The sequence below is a fragment of the Salvelinus namaycush genome, unplaced genomic scaffold (genome assembly GCF_016432855.1).
Source record: "Salvelinus namaycush isolate Seneca unplaced genomic scaffold, SaNama_1.0 Scaffold71, whole genome shotgun sequence".
NCBI lineage: Eukaryota > Metazoa > Chordata > Actinopteri > Salmoniformes > Salmonidae > Salvelinus > Salvelinus namaycush.
The window spans coordinates 380,214-401,955 of record NW_024061431.1 but is presented as its reverse complement, the minus strand read 5'-3'; the positions used below and the strand labels follow the sequence as shown (position 1 = coordinate 401,955).

At 42.5% G+C, this 21,742-nt stretch overlaps 1 protein-coding gene across 1 annotated transcript; it reads left to right on the top strand.

Annotated features, from left to right (window-relative positions):
• The first annotated feature begins 4,418 nt into the window (after positions 1–4,418).
• On the top strand, positions 4,419–21,470 carry LOC120042564 (transport and Golgi organization protein 1 homolog). Its single transcript, XM_038987389.1, has 25 exons — positions 4,419–4,607; positions 6,159–6,215; positions 6,349–8,515; positions 8,798–8,863; positions 8,954–9,087; positions 10,576–10,701; positions 10,830–10,851; positions 10,988–11,064; positions 11,170–11,247; positions 11,376–11,486; positions 11,942–12,013; positions 12,130–12,234; positions 12,352–12,474; positions 12,651–12,732; positions 13,867–13,919; positions 14,043–14,133; positions 14,211–14,349; positions 14,534–14,726; positions 14,915–14,982; positions 15,296–15,384; positions 15,800–15,862; positions 19,054–19,128; positions 19,234–19,280; positions 20,305–20,653; positions 20,810–21,470. Exons 3-25 carry the CDS (start codon positions 7,567–7,569, stop codon positions 21,067–21,069), a joined length of 3,372 nt encoding a protein of 1,123 aa, XP_038843317.1. The 5' UTR covers positions 4,419–4,607; positions 6,159–6,215; positions 6,349–7,566; the 3' UTR covers positions 21,070–21,470.
• The last annotated feature ends 272 nt before the right edge of the window (positions 21,471–21,742 follow it).

The window sequence follows — 21,742 nt, the reverse complement described above, 5'->3', positions numbered from 1 at the left end:
TCCTTCTTCAAGATCCCTTTTACCCTGTACAAATCTACCACTTTACCACCACCAAAGCACCCCCAGACCATCACATTGCCTCCACCATGCTTGACAGATGGCGTCAAGCACTCCTCCAGCATCTTTTCATTTTTTCTGCGTCTCACGGATGTTCTTCTTTGGGATCCGAACACCTCAAACTTAGATTAGGCTGTCCATAACACTTTTTTCCAATCTTCCCCTGTTCAGTGTCTGTCTTCTTTTGCCCATATTAATCTTTTATTTTTACTGGCCAGTCTTAGATATGGATTTTTCTTAGCAACTCTGCCTAGAAGGCCAGCATCCCGGAGTCGCCTCTTCGCTGGTAACGTTGAGACTGGTGTTTTGCGGGTACTATTTAATGAAGCTGCCAGTTGAGGATTTGTGAGGCGTCTGTTTCTCAAACTAGACACTTCAATATACTTGAGCTCTTGCTCAGTTGTGCACCGGGGCCTCCCACACTTTCTATTCTGGTTAGAGCCAGTTTGCGCTGATGGATGCTGATAATGGACCTCTGTACGCCTACGTAGATATTCCATTCCAAATCAGCCATTTCCAAATACAATAGTCATTTACAACATTAACAATGTCTACACTGTATTTCTGATCAATTTGATGTTATTTTAATGGACAAAAAAATGTGCTTTTCTTTCAAATACAAGAACATTTCTAAGTGACCCCAAACTTTTGAACGGTAGTGTGTGTGTGAACTTGTTTTCCTCCAGTGTTTGTAAACATTGTAAATGTAAACAAACACTGTATAGCCTCATAACATGGTTAAAACAATGTGTGTCCAAAAATGGATGTAGCACCTACCCCTTTTTTTTATTTTTTATTCTATCAAATGTGTGCGAGTTTGAGCATGTGTCCATTAGGCCTATGGATTCTAATGTACTTGTCCTCTTGCTCAGTTGTGCACCGGGGCCTCCCACTCCTCTTTCTATTCTGGTTAGAGACAGTTTGCGCTGTTCTGTGAAGGGAGTAGTACACAGCGTTGTACGAGATCTTCAGTTTCTTGGCAATTTCTCGCATGGAATAGCCTTCATTTCTCAGAACAAGAATAGACTGCCGAGTTTCAGAAGAAAGTTCTTTGTTTCTGGCCATTTTGAACCTGTAATCGAACCCACAAATGCTGATGCTCCAGATACTCAACTAGTCTAAAGGCGGCCCGTTTTATTGCTTCTTTAATCAGAACAACAGTTTTCAGCTGTGCTAACATAATTGCAAAAGGGTTTTCTAATGATCAATTAGCCTTTTAAAATGATAAACTTGGATTAGCTAACAACGTGCCATTGGAACACAGGAGTGATGGTTGCAGATAATGGGCCTCTGTAAGCCTATGTAGATATTCCATAAAAAATCTGCCGTTTCCAGCTACAATGGTCATTTACAACATTAACAATTTCTACACTGTATTTCTGGTCAATTTGATGTTATTTTGATGGACAAAAAATGTGCTTTACTTTCAAAAACAAGGACATTACTAAGTGACCCCAAACTTTTGAACGGCAGTGTATGTCAGAGCGGCATTGGACGAAGATACAGTGGCATAGTATAGAATACAGTATATACATATGAGATGGGTGATGCAGTATGTAAACACAATTAAAGTGACTACGATACCGTAGAATAGTGTGGAGTGCAGTTTATACATATTGTGACGACCCTCCTGCTCTGTCTGCCGTATTATTTCGCTTTGCTCTTGTTTTCCTTATTAGGATGTTGGCGGGCAGGGCTGGGAGGGTCGTCAGCGACATGGGACACACCTGGGCCAGGGTGTGTTCCCGGATAAATGCACCAATTCCCCATTCATTGGGGAGACTCTCCATGCAGACACATTTATAGATTTTTGGTTGTGGCATTTTTGTGGCCGTTTGGTTGCTTTGGCACCTTTCAACACCCCTCATTATCACATTTATGCACACAAACACTCACACTACTGATTACTGACTACACACACCATTGTTAATTGTATTTAGTTTACTTCAGTTAAGGAATAACAAAATATATTTTTGTTATCTCCACGAGCTGGTTTGTGATGAGTAATGCTAGATATGGAAACATTATTAAAGTGGCTAGTGATCCATTTCTAAAATTGGCAGTGATTCCAAATCTTTGTCTATAGGCAGCCGCCTCTGATGTGCTAGTGATGTTTCGCAGTCTGATGGCCTTGAGATCGAGAGACTGAAAAGCAGCTTCTGTCTACAGACCCTGGTTCGATTCCAGGCTGTATCACAACCAGCTGTGATTGGGAGTCCCATAGGGAAGCGCACAATTGTCCCAGCGTTGTCTGGGTTTAGGGTTTAGAACGTCATTGTATATAAGAAATTATTTTTAACTGACTTGCCTAGATAAAGGTCAAATCAAAACATGTAATTAAATACATTGTCTTTGTTATAGGACTGTAATTTGTTGCAATGCTTTTTTGTCATTTTATTGGCAATGACATGTGACTTGGATCATTACCGTCATTGAGGGTCCTCCCAAATGTGAGTAAAATGATGTCCTCTGTTTAATGGGGTGATTGTAGTCTATTCGGGTGGGAGTGGCTACTATTTTGATAACAGGTGAAACAAAAACAACTGTATCGCCAACCCTTAGCTTCGTCCAGCAACTACGCTTTTGTATTAACATTTATTTGATCAATTCTGACTTTTACAGGTTAATATAAACGTAGTTTATAGCCTATCCTGGAAATGTGAGTCCTATCTATCCTCTCTGTTTGTTTTGGTACCCAGTGCCTGAAAAACAATGAACATGTGCTTTTAATGTATCATAATACATCTGCGATAGTCAGAAAGTCCAATTGAATGGAGAATGGGATATTGCGCTCACTTGTCAGTTAACTTGTGGACTGTTTAGTTCTATCCAACAAAGACGTGATAAACCCGAATCAGAACGTATATTGTGACGCAATAAGACGGTTTTATTATGCGTTCTGGTTTCATGTCCTTGCTCTTATTTTTTACATTGTCTGCCCAGATTTTGATATTTGCCTCTACGATCAACATCCTGCGAATTGTTCCAGCCTTGGATTTGCTGACGTTTAGGCTTCATCTGTTCATAGTCGAGCAGAACCAGCCAGCCCAATTGCCAACATGGCTGTAAATGTTTATTATGTATACATTTTTATTTTATGTATTCATAATTTCATACCCAAAGCCGCAGTCGAAAGGAGCTTCTCCGACTTCAAAAGATGTGCAGACGAGGAATGCAGTGGTAAGTACTTGGCGCTAAACTCAAGCGAACTTTCAGGATGCTTCCATCTTTCAATAGATAGCTAGCTTGACCGGCGTTGTCATTTCAAAGGGATAAACTCGGCTAACCTAGCGCAATTGTCGTTAACGTTAGTTGTAAATACTGTAATGGAACAGTTAGGGAGCAGGTCTCGAACCCTCGACCTTCTAGCCCGAAGTCCAGCGCGCTATCGACTGTGTCGCAAAAGCATGCTCGTGCGGCAGAGTCGATTTCCGCGCTTATAACCCCAGGGTCCGGCGCACAGTCGATAGAGCGCGCCGGACCTCGGGCTAGGAGTTCGAGGGTTCGAGACCTGCTCCCCACTGTTTCATTACATTGGTGTCAGAAGTGATCGGACCTTGCATCCACGACAGTGTGTGTGCTTGGCCGGTGAGCGCTTTCCTGTAAGACGTAGAGTCGCAAGCTAGCGCGAGGGCTCGTGCGGCAGAGTCGATTTCCGCGCTTATAAACCCAGGGTCGTTACACTACCAATGCATAATAACCTAAGCTATGCTTAGTTGTAGCCGAAGCGAAGTCTCGGCCTGTGTTGGCTACTGCCTGACTAGTTGCCAAATTCTGAAACTATATTAACTGTGTTTCTGTAGTAACTACGTTAGTAGCTTGCACAAGCTTTCGGCCTATATATTTTCTTGAACCCAAAGGCAAAGCCACACAAGGGCCCATAGCTAATCCAAACTTGTGAACGTTGACTAACTAACTACATGACAACTTGCCAATTGATCTGACAGTCTTCTTAGTTAACTAACTAGCTAGCTACACACAATAATAGAGATGTGAGCTTAATTGTAATCAACTACTATAGTTACTTACTAAACTGACCATAAATATATCATACTTCTGTGTTGGCTTAGGAAGCAAATTGCAAGATGGTGTATAGGCCTGGTTAGCTATAAAGCTAGCTATTGTTGACATAAAATACTGGCATGTCATTAACCCCTCTGCTTGCAAGTTCTTCTCTTTTTACATCTACCTTATCAAGACAAAAACAATATTCTATTTAGCCTTAATGCTTGGCTTTCCTTTTGGATACTCTGGCTCTGTAAAAAGAGAAGCAGATAAAACAAGGCTTACTTTAGTGATGTGTATTCTATTCACGCCCTGATTGTGCATGGGGCACATAGGGTGGACGCTGAGGTAATGGGCTGGAATCTTTGGTAGGCGTGAAACAACTGATCTTTGAATCATTCCTCTCCACAGTGCTCCTGTGCCGGGGCAAAGCTTTCAGCGATTTCACCGGACCAGACTGTCGGTTTCTGTCATTTAAAAAAGGAGAGACTATATATGTCTACTATAAACTCTCAGGCCAATGGACAAATATATGTGCAGGGAGTGTAAGTATGAGTTAATATTAAATTACAGTACCTGTCAAAAGTTTGGACACACCTACTCATTCAAGGGTTTTACTTCACTATTATTCTACAATGTAGAAAATAGTAAAGACATCAACACTTTGGAAAACACATGGAATCATGTAGCAACCAAAAAAGTGTTAAACAAATCAAATATATTTTAGATTCTTCAAAGTAGCCCCCCCTTGTCTTGATGACTGCTTTGCACAGACTTGGCATTCTGTCAACCAGCTTCATGAGGTAGTCACCTGGAATGCATTTCAATTAACAGGTGTGCCTTATTAAAATGTTATTTGTGGAATTTATTTCCTTCTTAATGCGTTTGAGCCAGTTGTGTTGTGACAAGGTTGGGGTGGTATACAGAAGATTTGGTAAAAGACCAAGTCCATATTATGGCAAGAACAGTGCAGTCGCAAAAACCATCAAGCGCTATGATGAAACTGGCTCTTATGAGGACTGCCACACGAAAGGAAGACCCAGCGCTACCTCTGCTGCGAGTTAACTGCACCTCATATTGAAGCCCAAGTAAATGCTTCACAGAGTTCAAGTAACAGACATAGCCCAACATCAACTGATCAGAGGAGACTGCGTGAATCAGGCCTTAATTGTTGAATTGCTGCAAAGAAACCACTACTGAAGGACCCTAATAAGAAGAAGAGACTTGCTTGGGCCTAGACACACGAGCAATGGACATTAGACTGGTGGAAATCTGTCCTTTGGTCTGATGAGTACAAATTTGAGAGTTTTGGTTCCAACCTTTGTGTCTTTATGAGATGCAGAGTAGGTGAACAAATTATCTCCGCATGGGTGGTTCCCACCGTGAAGCATGGAAGAGGTGTGGGGGTGCTTTGCTGGTGACACTGTCTGTGATTTATTTAGAATTCAAGGCTCACTTAACCGGCATTCTGCAGTGATATGCCATCCCATGTGGTTTGTGCTTAGTGGGACAATTATTTGTTTTTCAGCAGGACAATGACCCAACACACCTCCAGGCTGTGTAAGGGCTTTTTCACCACATTCACCCGACCTCAACCCAATTGAGATGGTTTGGGATGAATTGGACCACAGAGTGAAGGAAAAGCAGTCAACAAGAGCTCAACATATGTGGGAACTCCTTCAAGACTGTTGTAAAAGCATTCCTGTTTCAACAACAGAACAAGCATTTTGCTACACCCGCAATTACATCTGCTAAACACGTGTATGTGACCAATAAAATTTGATTTGATTTGAGCTTCTTTGAAGAATATCAAATATATTTAGATATTTTTTTGTACACTTTTTTGGGGTTACTACATGATTCCATATGTGTTATTTCATAGTTCTGATGTCTTCACTATTATTCTACAATGTAGAAAATAAAGAAAAACCCTTGAATGAGTCGGTGTGTCCAAACTTTTTACTGGTACTGTATATGATAACATTGCAGTCTAGAAGGAATGTTGAAGCTTTTTCTGTTTTGTTAACATGTTTCATTCTCTGTTTTGTTTCCATTTCTTACAATGGGTTGGTAACCGTTTTGGTTACTTCAATAAGGACCAACTCGTAATCAATCACATATACACTGAAAAAGAATTGGAGATTCCTGCTGAGGTAAGTCAATAAATAGATGTAGGCCTAGTTCACTACTGCCAATGCATCATCGCTTAAAACATTGTCTGGAATGACTGAACTTCTTTCTGAAATAGGTAGTATGACTCAAACAATGTTTTCTTTTTCTTTTCAGGAAACCGACATTGTTTGCTTTGACACTGGACACGATAAGTTTGACAGTTATGCCATTGATTCACTGTTAGGTTCCTCTTTATTGTTAACAGACAAGGAGGAATCTGTGCAAGTAACCACAGAGACTTTGTACCTTAACAAAAGTGCTGAGAGCACCACGGTGGAAGTGGATGAGCCTCCACCTGAAGTGACACTGTTAGAAAATGATGAGATTGATAGGGATGTACCTGAGGACATTGATAAGGTTGTAGAGGTTCCAGATAATGATGATCTGAGACATTTTGAGGCTTTAGAGTCCTCTCTGCCTCAGCCTGAAACTCTTGACACAAAGGGAGTGGAATCTAACACTGTACTTGAGACCACAGCTGAGAGGATCAAAGATTACCTTCAGAAAGATCAGCAGAGGACAGAGGACTCTGTGCCGTACAGTGTTGTTGAACCAGAGGAAGGTGAGATCAAAGAAACCCCCTCAGAACCTGAATCCAAAGATGATCCTGAGTTAGAAAATGCACCTGATGGTTTTTCAGAAGGCAGACCTATTCCAGAGTTAAACACCACACTTGGAATAACTTTTGATGCTGTCACTTCCAATGATGAGGACACTTGGAAGGTGACTCCATATGACGAGGAAAGTGACAAGACTGAATATCAGCAGGATGAGGACAGTGATCATCATCTCAGGGAAACTCCATTGCTGGCTTTTTCTGAAGAAAGTTATAATTTGGAACACGAGAACATTCCGGAATCTGATCAGACAGATGAGGAAGACAGTCTATCAGAGGTACCTCATACACAGAAACAGGACTCCAAGGACAATAACCTGTGGTCTGCATTTGGTGATACCGTTTTTAACATTGTCAGTGGTGGGGAAAGAATAGCTTATGTTGCCGGTTCAGAGGAAGATGACGAGGAGGATGATGATGAAGGTGAGATTACACCAGAGGAGCCTCCCAAAATTGAAGAACCCAAGGAGTCATTTGGCTGTTCTACTTCCTCTGAGCTAATCTTTGAGGAACCTGCGGACTCTAATTTCAGTGAGGATGCTGTCAAAGTACCTGATGAGGATTCTCAGACGTTGCAGTTTGAGGATGAATCTGAAGAAGGTGTCATCGAACCTTCAACACCTCCTGCTGATGAGGCGAGTGAACACACTGAGGCTTTAGCAGAGAATCTTACAGAAGATGACAGCCCAGTCCCTAAACAGCTCTCACAGACAGACATGCTCTCAGACTTTGATAGTAAAATGAACGAATCAGAGCAGAAACAAGCTGTTGAAGAACTCCCCATACAAAAAGAGGAGTCAATAGATTTCTCACAAGTAGAGAATACTTTTAAACAGGGTGGTACAGAGCTTTTCAGACTATTTCGAGAACCATACCAGAAGGTCCCAGATCCAAGTAAAAACACAATGGTGAAAGAGAGCCATCAAGAACTCCCCATAGAGGAGGAGGATTCAATACACCTAGAGGGGGAAGAGATTGAGGAAGAGTTGCTAGAGGATGAAAATGCAGTATTGTCTTCATCCAAAACTGAGCACACTGATGAAAATGACACAGAAAGTCTATCTGAATTTGGGTCAGAGCAACCCAATAGTTATACACAAACCGATGTTGTATCCAGTGATGTGTTGGATGTGGTCCAACACGACGAGGCTATTGACATAGAACCTGAGGTGCATGAGACTGAAAATGATGCTGAAAGCCACACGCCCTCACTTAAAGATAAAGTTCTGGATCCCCTTCCAAACAAAGAGGCGGAATACAGTAACAATGTGTTGAGGCTGAGACTATTGCGAGACCGCTGCAAGGAGGAGGACATGGAGCGCCTCCAAAAGATTCTAGGTCCTCAGAACCTCTTTAGGTTGGAGTTCCTTTTTTTTGACCTGGAGCTGAAGGCTGCCCGGCGGTCCCAGACAAACGTCAGTGAGGACATTGAAACGGTGCTGGAAGCCATTTTGGAAGGCTCTGAAACCCCAATCCTGGATGAGATTGAGAGGATGCTGGATGCCCATGAGAACGCTGACCTGCAGCAGGAGGCTGGTGAGTTTGTTGAGGAAGCTTCCATCTTGGACGACTTCCAGAAATTGGTGTTCACCCTGCGTCAGAAGTACTCAACGGCCAGAAACAGTGCTCCCATGGCAGCGGGCAGTCAACTACACCCTGACACAGGTAATAATGCTTTTTTTTCAGTTTATGTTCAAGTCAGAGTATAGGAGGATTAAAACCTTTTGTTAAATAAATATTTGGAAAGTCTCATTCATTGCTAATGACATGATAATAATGCCTGGAGATTTGGTTTGCAGAATAAGCTGTATTTAAGAAATGCCCAAGAAGTACAACAAAGTAAATAGTAATCTGTTGACAGAACAAATACACTTCCTGACAATGCCAGTTAGATTGCAATGCATGAACATTTACTCACTGTTTGAACCTCTCTGAATGTTTCAAAAGATGGGAATATGTCTGAAAATACCTTGGACATGGGACTTAGCGTAGACATGGATCACCCTCCCTCAGGTAGGTGTTCATTATACTTCCCTACTTTTGAAATTGTGGTGAGATGTAAACTGTATGCATTAACCTAATTTGCTTGTGCTGTATTTCCAGGATCTCTGGAGTCACCTGCTGTCACTGATTTCCATGAAGATGAGCAGAGTGGTTCATCATTCGTATCAGTGCTAATTTTATCTGGTCGTCTCGTCACCCTGTTTTATGAGTATCTTGGAATATATGGTGTTATGGTAAGTTACTTCATGTATTTCTCTCTTGTGAATGGGCTTTCCTTCCTATTGTAATTGACTAATTGCCTGCATGTAGTGCTTAGGACTCAAGTATTCATACTTATTTTATTATTGCTGGGACAATGCATGTATTATTTTTATTTGGGGGGCGGCATTTGCCATGCTGACAGCGTTACCCAACCCTTCCCCTGTTTTCAACTGGTAGTTGAGTACAGCACCGTTTCCGTTAAATTAAACGTTCCAGAACATAAAAACGTACTGAATGCAGCCCAGGTTAAGTGATCCTTTCCCATTTTTTAGTTGACTTGTTCTAGTGAAGTGTAGACTGAAGTTAAGTGTCCACAGCCGGTGTTTTGCTTATTGAGTGGGATATAAATGATACCCCCGCTCATTTTACCAGGCTTTGTGCGTTTTGCTTAGAAAGTAATCACGTTCAGAACTCTAAAAGGAGGCTAGTAGACATGTTGTTGGTTTACGCAAACGAGTTGCATTGCAAGTCACAAGCCAAACTAACTAGATAGCCAGCTCAACTGTCAAAGTAACGTACAGTAGCGATGGATTCGGAAGAAACAACCCCTTTACCCACTTTGCCCCTGATGACAGAATCTGATCAACTGCCTGTCTTGTACTGTCTTGTACTTCGATATGTAAGTAGTTGGCTACAATGTAGCTAGCTGGCTAGTCAAGTCTTAGGCCGCCACATGGCTGGCTAGCTAGCTACATTGAAACTGAATCTTGTTGGCAACTTCATTTGCCTGTCCTCGTCCTCATTTAAAAAATGGCTCACTTTCCAGACTAGCAGTATCCGTTCTTCCTATATCTGGGTCTCAGATCGAGAGGTGCCTTCAAGTTGTTGAATTTTGCTTTGACAGCTTCCCCTTACATAACTATCACTTGAGGTTACATGCCATTAAAATCTACATGTGGCTCATGTCTAGTGATATGTTATGTAATCATCTGTTTTGTTTATTGGCCATTTTACAGGGTGAAAGGCTACATGATGCAATCTTTTGCACTCTAAATCCACATAGGCCTAAGGCTTGTTAGTTAGATCCACTCTGTGGTGATTAATTTAGCCAATCCCTGAATTTCACTGAGCGACTGCGATGGAAGTTCTGTATTGTGCAAAGGTCACCATGGTTGGACAGTGGTAGGGCCCCAGTCCAATCCAATCCCCATTAATTACATAAGGTCAAGGCAAATCCTCTCTCTATTGATTTTGATCAACAACTAGGTTATAGGCTACGTCTATTTCTAAACCCACCTTGATTTGATCTGAAGATATGCCTCTGCATTGACTGAGAGGGTGCTCAGTGGGATAACCATTAGCCATGCTTGTAAACAGAACACTGGAATGCCTGATGGTTTAGTTCAATGTTTTTAACATCACTTATTTTCTTCTGTCATCTCAGCCCAGCTACTACCCAACTTATTTGCTAAGCCTGACATGGTGCTGTAGTAACACTGATTTGACCTGTCTTTCCCCAGATGGTCACCAGCCTGCCAGAGCACTGGAAGCCAGGTCCAGACTTCTACGGCGTGTCCTGTGAACCCGTGCTGGTCACTGCAGGTGCCGGGGTCATCGGCTTCCTCTTCTGGAGGAGCATTCTATCTGTAAGTCGTTGTTGCACAGTTACTGCTTTCATAATTTCATTATCTGATTGCTTTATGTTATTCTATGATGTATTGTATGCTACCGTTGAGGAGGCTGTTTGCTGCCACTTTTCTTTTCCTTCTCACAGGTCAAAAGCAAGTCATATCTAAGTAAGTTCTTCTCTCTGGCTATTTAGGGTGCATAGTGAATCCTCATTCATATTGCTTACAGGCTGGTGTTCTTGTCATGTGTAAACCATGTCTGATTTCATACTCTTGTCATGGTTTTTATTCACTACTGAAAAAGAAATGGTGGACAGGATGAAAAAGCTTGAACAAGAGAAGAAGGAGATACTCCAAAAGGTCGCTGAACTGCAGCAACAGGTAAGTTGCAGAGACTTTTCACTGACTAAGATCCAGACTTTTGAGTTCAATGTGAATTAAGGTACATAATGTTTTGACAGTATATTTCTACTGGGTTCCCCTCAGGGCGAAGAACTTAAAGAAAAGCAAAAGCTGTCTGAAAAATCTGCCACTTTATCTCTGGAGAAGATCCAGGAATTGGAGGTGAGTCTCTAAGAAATATTATCTTGATCACATGTCATTGTCATGCTGACAATTATTAGATTTTTTATTATTTTTTTCTTCTCCATAGTGTTTAAATTGACTAAGCATTTTTTTTTTCTATCCAATAGAATATTGTGCAAGAGATGGAGAGACAAAATGAGCGCCTGGACGAGGAAAATAACTTACACGCCATATCCTTTGACAAAGAGCGGGCCAATACTGCGAAACATGAAGATATGGTGAGTAGTATTGAGCGATTTAGCTGTAATTAAAATGTTTCAGAACAACCAATTCTCTGACGTCGGTTCAATTATTTGAAATCCATTAAGTTAGTTTATTATGTGAGCTCAATGTGCCGTTTCTCTAGAGAGAAATCAAATCAAGCACATACTTCGGGACGTTGTAGTTTTCAACAGGAGAATAAATATTCCACATAGTTTAGTGCAGAAAATGTGGTAATTGACTAAAATGACCACAATCCATTGCACCTACAGCTGCATGGACTTGCGCGGGCAGACAGAGAGAAAGGGACAGCCTGCAAATGAGAGAGAGATACCCTAGAGAGCAGTTGCTTTCGTGATGTAGACAGCATAGGCAGCTACTATTAGCCAGCTACTATCCTAAATAGGATGGCTCGTTGATGAGGACAGAGAAAGATGGTTGTCATTATGCTAATCATTATCTTTGCCCATAGATGTCCGAAATGGACAAAACCATTGAGAAGTTGAAGCGCAGCAAGAAGAAGACCCAGGATGCACTGTCGAAGGTATAGGTCATATAAGTGAACATGCCCAATGAAAATATGTCAAATATATTAACATTGCAACAATCAAATGTAAAGTGTTTATTTCCTTTTAATTATCCTTATCATTGAATCTGTAGTCTACCATTCTGATGGATGAAGCCAAGCTCCGCGAAGATGCCCGGAATGTCCAGGTCCAGGTTCTGGAGAAGGATATTGCCACCCTGAAGGAGGAGAACCTCTCGGTGAGTACCAATATGGAACAACGATTCACACTTTAAGCCTCATGACATTGTGTAGGACTCATTGGCCATGCAGGGCCTGCATTGCACCGTCCTGATGACCTAATTTCCTTGTTACAGCTGCACCATGCTGCCAAGTTGTGGGAGGAGAAGCACAGGGAGACAAGCGAGCAGATCAAAGTCTACCAGAAGTCCCAGAAAGACCTGGAGGATTCCCTCCTTCAGAAGGACCACAACGTTGAGTTTTTTTTACACGTTACGATATTGTTACACACATCAATTCCTGTTCACACGTTCTCAAATGCACCCTGATGACAAAGAAACATGTCACCTGTATTATGTTCCAAAAAAATACTTCTTGACTGATTCCAGGGGAAAAGTGTAATGTATCAATTGGTGGTTCTCAACCTCTCTGGCAGGTTCTATCTGACCTGCTAGGAGACCTGGAGGCCTGCGATGACCTGAAAGGTGGAGTTGTTGCTAACGGGGTAGCCTCTAACGGTAAGTCACCTGACACGGTGTCCTAATCAGAGGAGGCTGGTGGGAGGAGCTATAGGAGGACGGGCTCCTTGTAATGGCTGGAATGGAACCAAATACATGGAAACAGTGTGCTTGACTCCGTTCCATTTATGCCTTTATAGTGAGCCAGTCCTTCTATAGCTCCTCCCACCAGCCTTCTCTGATTAGGATACTGTCATGTGATTTGGTCTTATGTAGCAAAATTTGAAATTGTGTTTTTTTACATTGGATTAAAGTAGAGACTCGGAGCATCAAAATGGTATATCATACACTACAGTTGAGGAACAATGGGAAAGTAATTCTGCTTTGAAAGTTGATAAACTTGTAACCCATACTGGAGAGCTCTTCTTTGTCTATACCCATTCAGCATTGTTCACACATATTGTTAGCTAGCTAACAATATGCTTTATTTTGCAATGAGAAAACGACTTTCTGACAAAATTAGGAACTTATATCTGAAAATGGTTTCCCTTAGTTTGAAGATGTATTCTGGAGACAGGTGCTTTATACAACAGCCTTCTATGTGTTCTATTTTCGACTGCCTCTGCATATTTGCAATCAAACCACAGAATTTTCTCCATCTCCTTAGCTATCATACTCTGCTTCCACCGGACAGTCCACTGATTTCAAAACTTGGGTCTCCTAAAAGTGGAGAGCATCTTTCAAAAAAGCTGCATTAGAAAGGGTTACTTACACATACTGAGAAGCTCATGTTATAGATTGTTGTCCTGATTTATGTTGGGAATGGGTGGTATTGTATAGTGGAATGTAAAGCACTATTTATTTAGCGTGCTACATGGCAGACCAATCCGAACTCGTTTCATGGCGCGTCCAGCTCATCCATTATCTCAGCCAATCATGGCTAGAGGGAAGGTTCCTTCCTTTTTCCGTGGCTAAACTAACTCTGCTCATAGTTGACCATTTTTATTCGTATTTACGGATGGCATGCAAGTTTGTTATTAAGGCACATGGAAGTTCACGTACCAGAAGGCATTTTGCCCCCAAAAACGCATTTTGATAGTTATACATTCAAATGCCTCTCCTGTGAAGTATTGACGCGCGACATACGCCTACTTTCCTGAAACGTGTCACTGTGTTTACAATTATTTGTTTCAGACAAGCAGACCATCATCCAAAACCGCCATAAGCAAATGATGGATGTCTCTCGGGTAAGACTGAGTTCTTTCTTGAACGGACCCAGATTTCTGTGTACCTGAAGGCAGGTAAAACTTGTGCTCAGAACCAAGAAGTGTGTCAACTCTTCCACTAACTGTTGGAAGAACTTTCCACAGGTCCAGACCACTCTGTCTGTTGTGGAGGAAGAGCGCGATCGCTTCATGACCAAGCTGCTGAACGAAGAGAAGTCCAGGAAAGAGCTGGAAGGTATGTCCCAGCAACTAGAATTTGATATGCATCACTGCCTTTTCTCTCTCAACACTATCAACTTGTTTTCACCACAGAGCAATTTCAGAAGCTGGAGCATGACATCTTGTTGGTGAAAAGTGACAAGAACCACCTGGAGAACCAGTACAAGACCCTGCAGCAGAAGAATGACATCATGACAGAGATGTACCAGCAGAAGGAGAACGCTTTGCAGCAGTAAGTGGAATCAGAAGCAGTGCAGTTCATGTGTTAATACCATAGTAGGGTTTGTTCTCCATGGTTCCACAGCATGTAAAAAAAAAAACATTTTTCCTTGTCTTTTACTGTATACTTTTACTGTGAGGTTTGAGGTTTTCAAATGGTCTTTAAATAGTTTGATTTAATTTGTGTCGCCTTACAGGAAGCTGACCAAGGAGGAGTTTGAGCGCCCCAACAAGGAAGACCGGCTGACGGAGATGGACGGCAAGGCCCTAGAGGAAGAGGTCAAGGTGTGTAGGCAGCGCGTTAAGGAGATCCAGGACGAGCTGAAATGGACCGAGAAGTTCTACAAAGCTCAGATCATTGAGCAGGAGCAGAAATCTCACGAGAACTGGGTTTGTACAATACAACTTTATTAGTCCATTTGTTAAAGAAACAACAAATGTCTCATTTCTCAACCCCCATCGATGGCACAGACATTAGGATCAGGATTTTTTTTTTTAAGTATTTTGTTTGGCCAGTCATTTGTAAGGTGAATTTAGTCCATAACAGGAGATTTTAAATGTCTCTTCGTTCTCTCTAGGTGATTGCACGCGCCGCAGAGCGAGCTCTGTTCGACGAGAAGAAGGAAACAACTAACATTCGTAACTTGTGAGTGCAACACTAATACAACAGACTCAATTGGGCTATACCAAAGCAGGGCTCACCTATTGCTCACTCAAAATGGAGACAGGCAGATCCTTTGATTTGGTTTATTTTTGGTCAATCTCACATTTACTTTTTGAATTAGTCATAATAGTAAAGTAAAAAGAGGCACATTGTGAACCAAAGGTTGCACTGCCAAGTCGAAGGGCCACAAATGCAAGTGTTTTGGTCACAGTTTTGCAATGCAGTAAGCTGTATTAGTCTAGATTTGGAGGTACAGTATTGAGAATCTAAATGCCTGTTCTCTTTTTCACCCTAGACTGACTGACATGTCCAGCAACCTGAAGGAGCTCTGTAGGCCTCTGTTCAAGCCCACCCCTGGGATGGCTCCCATGCCTCTCCGACGAGGTAAGAACCAATCCTCAGTTCACGTTATTTAGTACTGGCACGTCTGGGGTGCATTCAGAAAAGGCAAAATCGTAAGAACATAACTTGCACGTAGAAATGAAATGAATAGGGCTGATATGACTCTATTCTTGAGGACAGAGAATCATATTTCTATCTGAACGTTCTGTAACGTTCCTGACCATTTCTATTGTCTTGTCGGTTGGATATCATCTGTGACTGCGTTTCAAATTAGATCTTGGACTTTTTGACTGTCTGATACCTCATCTGCTGTTTGACGTCCACCCTCTGAAATGCATGTTTTCCTGGGGTTTTGATTTGAATTCCTTGTAGCTGGTCCAATGTGGAGAGACTGAGAGTGGTATTTGGCTGAGTGTTTTGTTGTTAAATGGTTTTGCTAAACAGGTGATTCGTACAGGCCCTGTAAGAAGTTCACGGGTGCCCCCCCCTCCCCCTGTGGGGCGAAGGAACAAGCCCTACCGTGAGTCTCCTGAACCCACGCCCCGGACAGCCTTGGCCCTGATTGGCCGAGCAGTACCATCCCTCAGCCAATCAACCACCCCCCCCTTGTTCACCCTTGTATGCCCTGACTCCCCGCTTCTTTTTCACCTTTCCTTTTTCCCTGTCTTTACCTCCGCTGTGGTGTTTCAATAATTTCCCTTATTTTTCTTCCTACTGCTCTCCTCCTGCTCCTAGTTGGTACCCATTTGACCTTTTCCTCTTCCTAATGTTTGTCTTCTAATTACGTCCTCTCTGATTTTCGAAGACATTCTTTCCTGTCTCTTTCACTGCCATCTTTTCTCCCTCTACTGCCATACCCATCTTTCTCACCTGTGTTTGCGTGTCCAGACGATCCAGAATGTTCCCATGCCTTCGTTTGCTTTCACAATTTGGAATAACCGCTCTTGCATCCCTCTTGCTCTTTCAGTACTATGGTGGTGTTTTTGTTGTGTTCAGCTGTTGTGAGATCATATGTGTGTGGCAACTCGTTAGGTTACTAAAGCTTCAGCCTTTGCTTTCCCTTGTGTTATTACTGCATTCCATACATTTGTATATATATATATTTAAAATATACACTACCGTTCAAAAGTTTGGAGTCACTTAGAAATGTCCTTGTTTTTGAAAGAAAAGCATTTTATTTTCAAATTGATCAGAAATACAGTGTATGCATTAATGTGTAAATTACTATTGTAGCTGGAAACGGCTTTTATTTTTTACATTTTATTTTTTAAATGGAATATCTACATGGGCGTACAGAGGCCCATTATCAGCAACCATCACTCCTGTGTTCCAATGGCACGTTGTGTTAGCTAATCCAAGTGTATAATTTTAAAAGGCTAATTGATCTTTAGAAAACCCTTTTGCAAGTATGTTAGCACAGTTGAAAACTGTCCTGATTTAAAGAAGCAATAAAATTGGCCTCCTTTTAGACTAGTTGAGTATCTGGAGTATCAGCATTTGTGGGTTTGATTACAGGCTCAAAATGGCCAGAAACAAAGCACTTTCTTCTGAATCTCGTCAGTCTATTCTTGTTCTGAGAAATGAAGGCTATTCCTTGTGAGAAATTGTCAAGACACTGAATATCTCGCACAACGCTGTGTACTACTCTCTTCACAAAACAGCGCAAACTGGCTCTAACCAGAATAGAAAGAGGAGTGGGAGGCCCCGGTTCACAACTGAGCAAGAGGACAAGTACATTTGTGTCTAGTTTGAGAAACAGACGCCTCACACGTTGAGGAACTGGCAACTTCATTAAATAGTACCCGCAAAACACCAGTCTCAACGTCAACAGTGAAGAGGCGACACCGGGATGCTGGCCTTTCAGAAGAAAAGTCTTTGTTTCTGGCCATTTTGAGCCTGTAATCGAACCACGCAGCCGTTATACTGCTCAGAAAGGAGACACGTTCTGTCTCCTAGAGATGAACGTAATCCTAACCGACTTGCAAAAACTATAGTTTGTAAACAAGAAATTTGTGGAGTGGTTGAAAAACGAGTTTTAATGACTCCAACCTAACTGTATGTAAACTTCCGACTTCAACTGTATATACACATACACACAGTACCAGTCAGAAGTTTGGACACACCTACTCATTCTAGGGTTTTTCTTTATTTTTACTATTTTCTACATTGTAGAATCATAGTGAAGACATCAAAACTATGAAACAACACATATTGAATCATGTAATAACCAAAAGTGTTAAACAAATCAAAATATATTTGAGATTCTTTAAAGTAGCCTCCCTTTGAATTGATGACAGCTTTGCACACTCTTGGCATTCTCTCAACCAGCTTCACCTGAAATGCTTTTCCAACAGTCTTGAAGGAGTTCCCACATGCTGTGCTCTTGTTTGCTGCTTTTCCTACACTCTGGGGTCCAACTCATCCCAAACCATCTCAATTGGGTTGAGGTCGGGTGATTGTGGAGGCCAGGCCATCTGATGCAGCACTCATCACTCTCCTTGGTCAAATAGCCCTCACACAGCCTTGATGTGTGTTGGGTCATTGTCCTGTTGAAAAACAAATGGTAGTCCCACTAAGCGCAAACCAGATGGGATGGCGTATCACTGCAGAATGCTGTGGTAGCCATGCTGGTTAAGTGTCCCTTGAATTCTAAATAAATCACAGACAGTGTCACCAGCAAAGCACCATCACACCACACCACCTCCATGCTCCACGGTGGGAACCACACATATGGAGATCATTCGTTCACCTACTCTGCGTCTCAGAAAGACACGAAGGTTGGAACCAAAACTCTCAAATTTGTACTCTTCAGACCAAAGGACAGATTTCCGTCAGTCTCATCTCCATTGCTCTTGTTTATTGGCCCAAGCAAGTCTCTTCTTATGGGGGTCCTTTTAGTAGTGGTTTCTTTGCAGCAATTCGACCATGAAGGCCTGATTCACGTGGTCTCCTCTGAACAGTTGATGTTGAGATGTGTCTGTTACTTGAACTCTGAAGCATTTATTTGGGCTGGTAACTCTAATGAACTTATCCTCTGCAGCAGAGGTAACTCTTGGTCTTTCCTGTGGCGTTTCTCATGAGAGCCAGTTTTATCATAGAGCTTTATGGTTTTTGCGACTGCACTTAAAGAAACTTTAAAAGTTCTTGAAATTTTCCAGATTGACTGATCTTCATGTCTTTAAGTAATGGACTGTCGTTTCTTTTTGCTTCTTTGAGCTGTTCTTGCCATAATATGGACTTAGCCCAATTTGGTAAAAGACCATCTTCTTTATACCACCCCTACCTTGTCACAACACAACTGATTGGCTCAAACGCATTAAGAAGCAAAGAAATTCCACAAATTTAACTTTTAACAAGGTTAATTGAAATGCATTCCAGGTGACTACCTCATGAAGCTGGTTGAGAGAATGCCAAAAGTGTGCAAAGCTGTCATCAAGGCAAAGGGTGGCTTCTTTGAAGAATCTCAAATATTCTGATACTGGTACTTCTAGTTCTGGAAGAATAATATCCTACCATGACATGACCAAACATTTTCCTCGGACTGCAAATAGACCAGACTTTGCTATAAATAGATGGTAGCATGAACCAGTAACGTGGTCTAGAGTCAAGTGCCTAATGACAACCAGGAGAGCCAAGGTTAGCATTCTAGAAGATCCGAGAATATTGCAGTGTTTTACGTTGATGTATCACCGTGTATTTATTGTCCAACAGGACCACGACCTCACTCTGACCCTCACGGCCGCCATTACTCTCCGTACCACAAACACCCAGTGGCTGCTAGACCTGGTAGGGATTGTATTTTTTGTCAATGAGGGTTGATGTGGTATTATTCCCTAATCGAGCCCTTATCCTATATCTCCTCTAATCATTCTTCCCTTTGTTCCTCCACAGACACCATGGCCCCACGTACATCCTCACCAAGCAATCTGGGCAGCTCGGTAAGTTTCAGTCAATTTGAGACAATGTGCATCTCTCCCCCCTGTTCCTCCATCATGTGGGTGTGTTTGCACTAAACAGACCGCTCCACTAGAGTCACAGGCTGAGGCCCAGGCCTCCACAGAGAACCCAGAGGCAGTGAGTATTATGTTCGAGGCAGCGGTGGCAGGGATGCGGATGTGTGTGTGAGCATGCTTACCCCAGCCGTGGATCAGTGGCTGGAGTGGCAGTCAGCTGGGTAGTGGCGTCACATGGTTGTCAGACTTAACATTGCTGGCTGGATTCTGACATGTGTGGTTGCTTGTTTTAAGGCGCTTACTGACGGCTGCGGTAAACTGAACATTTCTGCCTACCGTGTGTAGATGCCAGCGGTCCCGGTTGTTGTCAGCTCGGCGGTTGTGATTAAAACATTGGTTGGTTGGTTGGTTGGCGAGAAGAACTCTGCTCATTGGTCAACCGTGCATATTTTGAAGCCTTGAGCGTAGAGCCAGCGTCGCCGCTCACTGGAGTGAGTACCACGAATGGCGCCACTTGCGAAACTGCTTGCGTTTTGCCGCCCTACTCCCATTGAAGTCTGAAGACCTTTGCCGCTTCCCGTGGCCCGTCTGTAAGCTCCTTTTATATTTTCCCTATATTACAACACCCTCCCTCTGACCCCCACTGAATGAATTGGTGACACTGTTCTACAAAGCCATAACTTCAGCACAACTACATGATGGATATCTCAAATGTGTTGTCATTTAAAGCTGTGTGTGTTTGAGGTTAATGCTTTGTGGAAACGGTCCTGATTCTGAATCAGTGTGTGGAACTTGGTCGTGTGATTCTTGTGGGACTGTGTAACTTGACTTATTATTGTGGGGTATTGTTGTCTTTCTCACCAGTGCATAATTGTTTGTTTTGTTCTAACCTAACGAAACTGTTTGAATCAGATGAAAGGGTCTCTCATTGTTGGTGCCAGCAGCAGGGCTACAAGCACAATGGACCTATTGCTATTCTTTGTTTTAATATTTTTTTGTGTTCCTCCAGAACTCTCGACCTCAGGGTCCTGGCTCCCTGCTGGTCTCTCCCATCAGCTCCCCCCTCGACTCAAGCCTCAGACCAGTCATCAGCCATCCCTCCGGACACTGCCACCGTCCTCTTCCCGGACCACACCACATCCCTCCTCCCCCACCCTTCATGCCTCCCGTGTACCGACCAGACAACGGACACTCAGGCATGATGCCTCCTGGACCCCCACCGCCTAACGGACACCCGCCTGGTTCAATGATACCACCCGGACATCGGCCTCCACCTCCTGGTGCTTACGGTCCCTCTTCCCCACACAACCGGTACCTTCCTCCACCTCCTCACTATGGACCGGTGCCTCCTCCATTCGGTAGGTGGTGAATTCTGGCCGCCAACTTTTATCTCAAGTTGAGTCTTTGCTATTAGTATTTCAGTTGTGATTAGCAATGCTATTGTTATGTTGGTACTACAGTGTTATATTTGTATGTTCATTTTTCCTTCTACCTTCCTATGGCCCGACCCATAGGACCCCCACATACCTACGTGCACTATGGACCACTTGATCACTTCATCCCACTCCGACACCTGCCCCCTGGGGTGGCCCCATTCCCTCCTCATGTCGGCCCCAAAGACTTCCCTGTGCAGCCACAGGTCCCACATGGCCATGACTCTTCAGTGGGCCCCCAGCCCGACGCTGGCCCCCAGGGCCAGGGGCAAGACTACAGCTCCCAGCAGGCAACAGCTGCCCCCCAGGACTCAGTCAGCTCTGCCATGGCAGAGCCTTAGACACCTGCCAACCGTTAACGACCTGGCTACATTTAATCAACCACGATTCATCTCTTTATTTTTTCCTTTTTGTTTTTAATTGGCTGAAAATAAATATCATATGATATACTTGCAAACAACAGAAGTATCTAAAAAGTTAGTGTTCCTATTAAAGCATCAGAAAATCAATGTCTTATGTTTCGTGTCTGAAATGTAATAATGACTTGAAGAGGAGTAGAACTGAGGCTTGTTACTCTGCAAGTCCTATTGTGCAATAACATTTCTATTGTATGACTGAGGATTTTAAGTTTTTCAAAGGGTATTATGTTGATTTTGTATTAATTTCACAATGTTATCATGGTTTCCTGTGGAAATTATTCAAAATAAATGGACCCCAAGCTTTTGGGTTGCTTGATCGATCATTTCAGAAGTACCATATTATCTTAACTCTTCCCCAAACTCTCTTCAGAATGAACTGAAAAGGAAAGTTGTGTAAGTTGAAAGTCAAAGATGTATTTGCTGTTCTTAGGATATTTTATTAATAAAACTGGTAAGGTAGTTGTCTATTGTTCATATGAAGCATATGACAACTTTTGTGATCCATTTTAGTTTGAAAGGAAATGTCTGACTGCATTTTGTTTTGTATGGGTAGCTGTATTACATGTGAAAAGCCAGTAATCACCCACTAACTGAA

Coding starts and splice junctions, on each gene's coding strand:
- LOC120042564 (XM_038987389.1), top strand. CDS start 7,567: ATGCTCTCAGACTTTGATAGTAAAATGAACGAATCAGAGCAGAAACAA. Junction 8,864..8,953: donor CATGGATCACCCTCCCTCAG/GTAGGTGTTCAT, acceptor CTGTATTTCCAG/GATCTCTGGAGTCACCTGCT. Junction 14,350..14,533: donor AAGGAGAACGCTTTGCAGCA/GTAAGTGGAATC, acceptor GTCGCCTTACAG/GAAGCTGACCAAGGAGGAGT.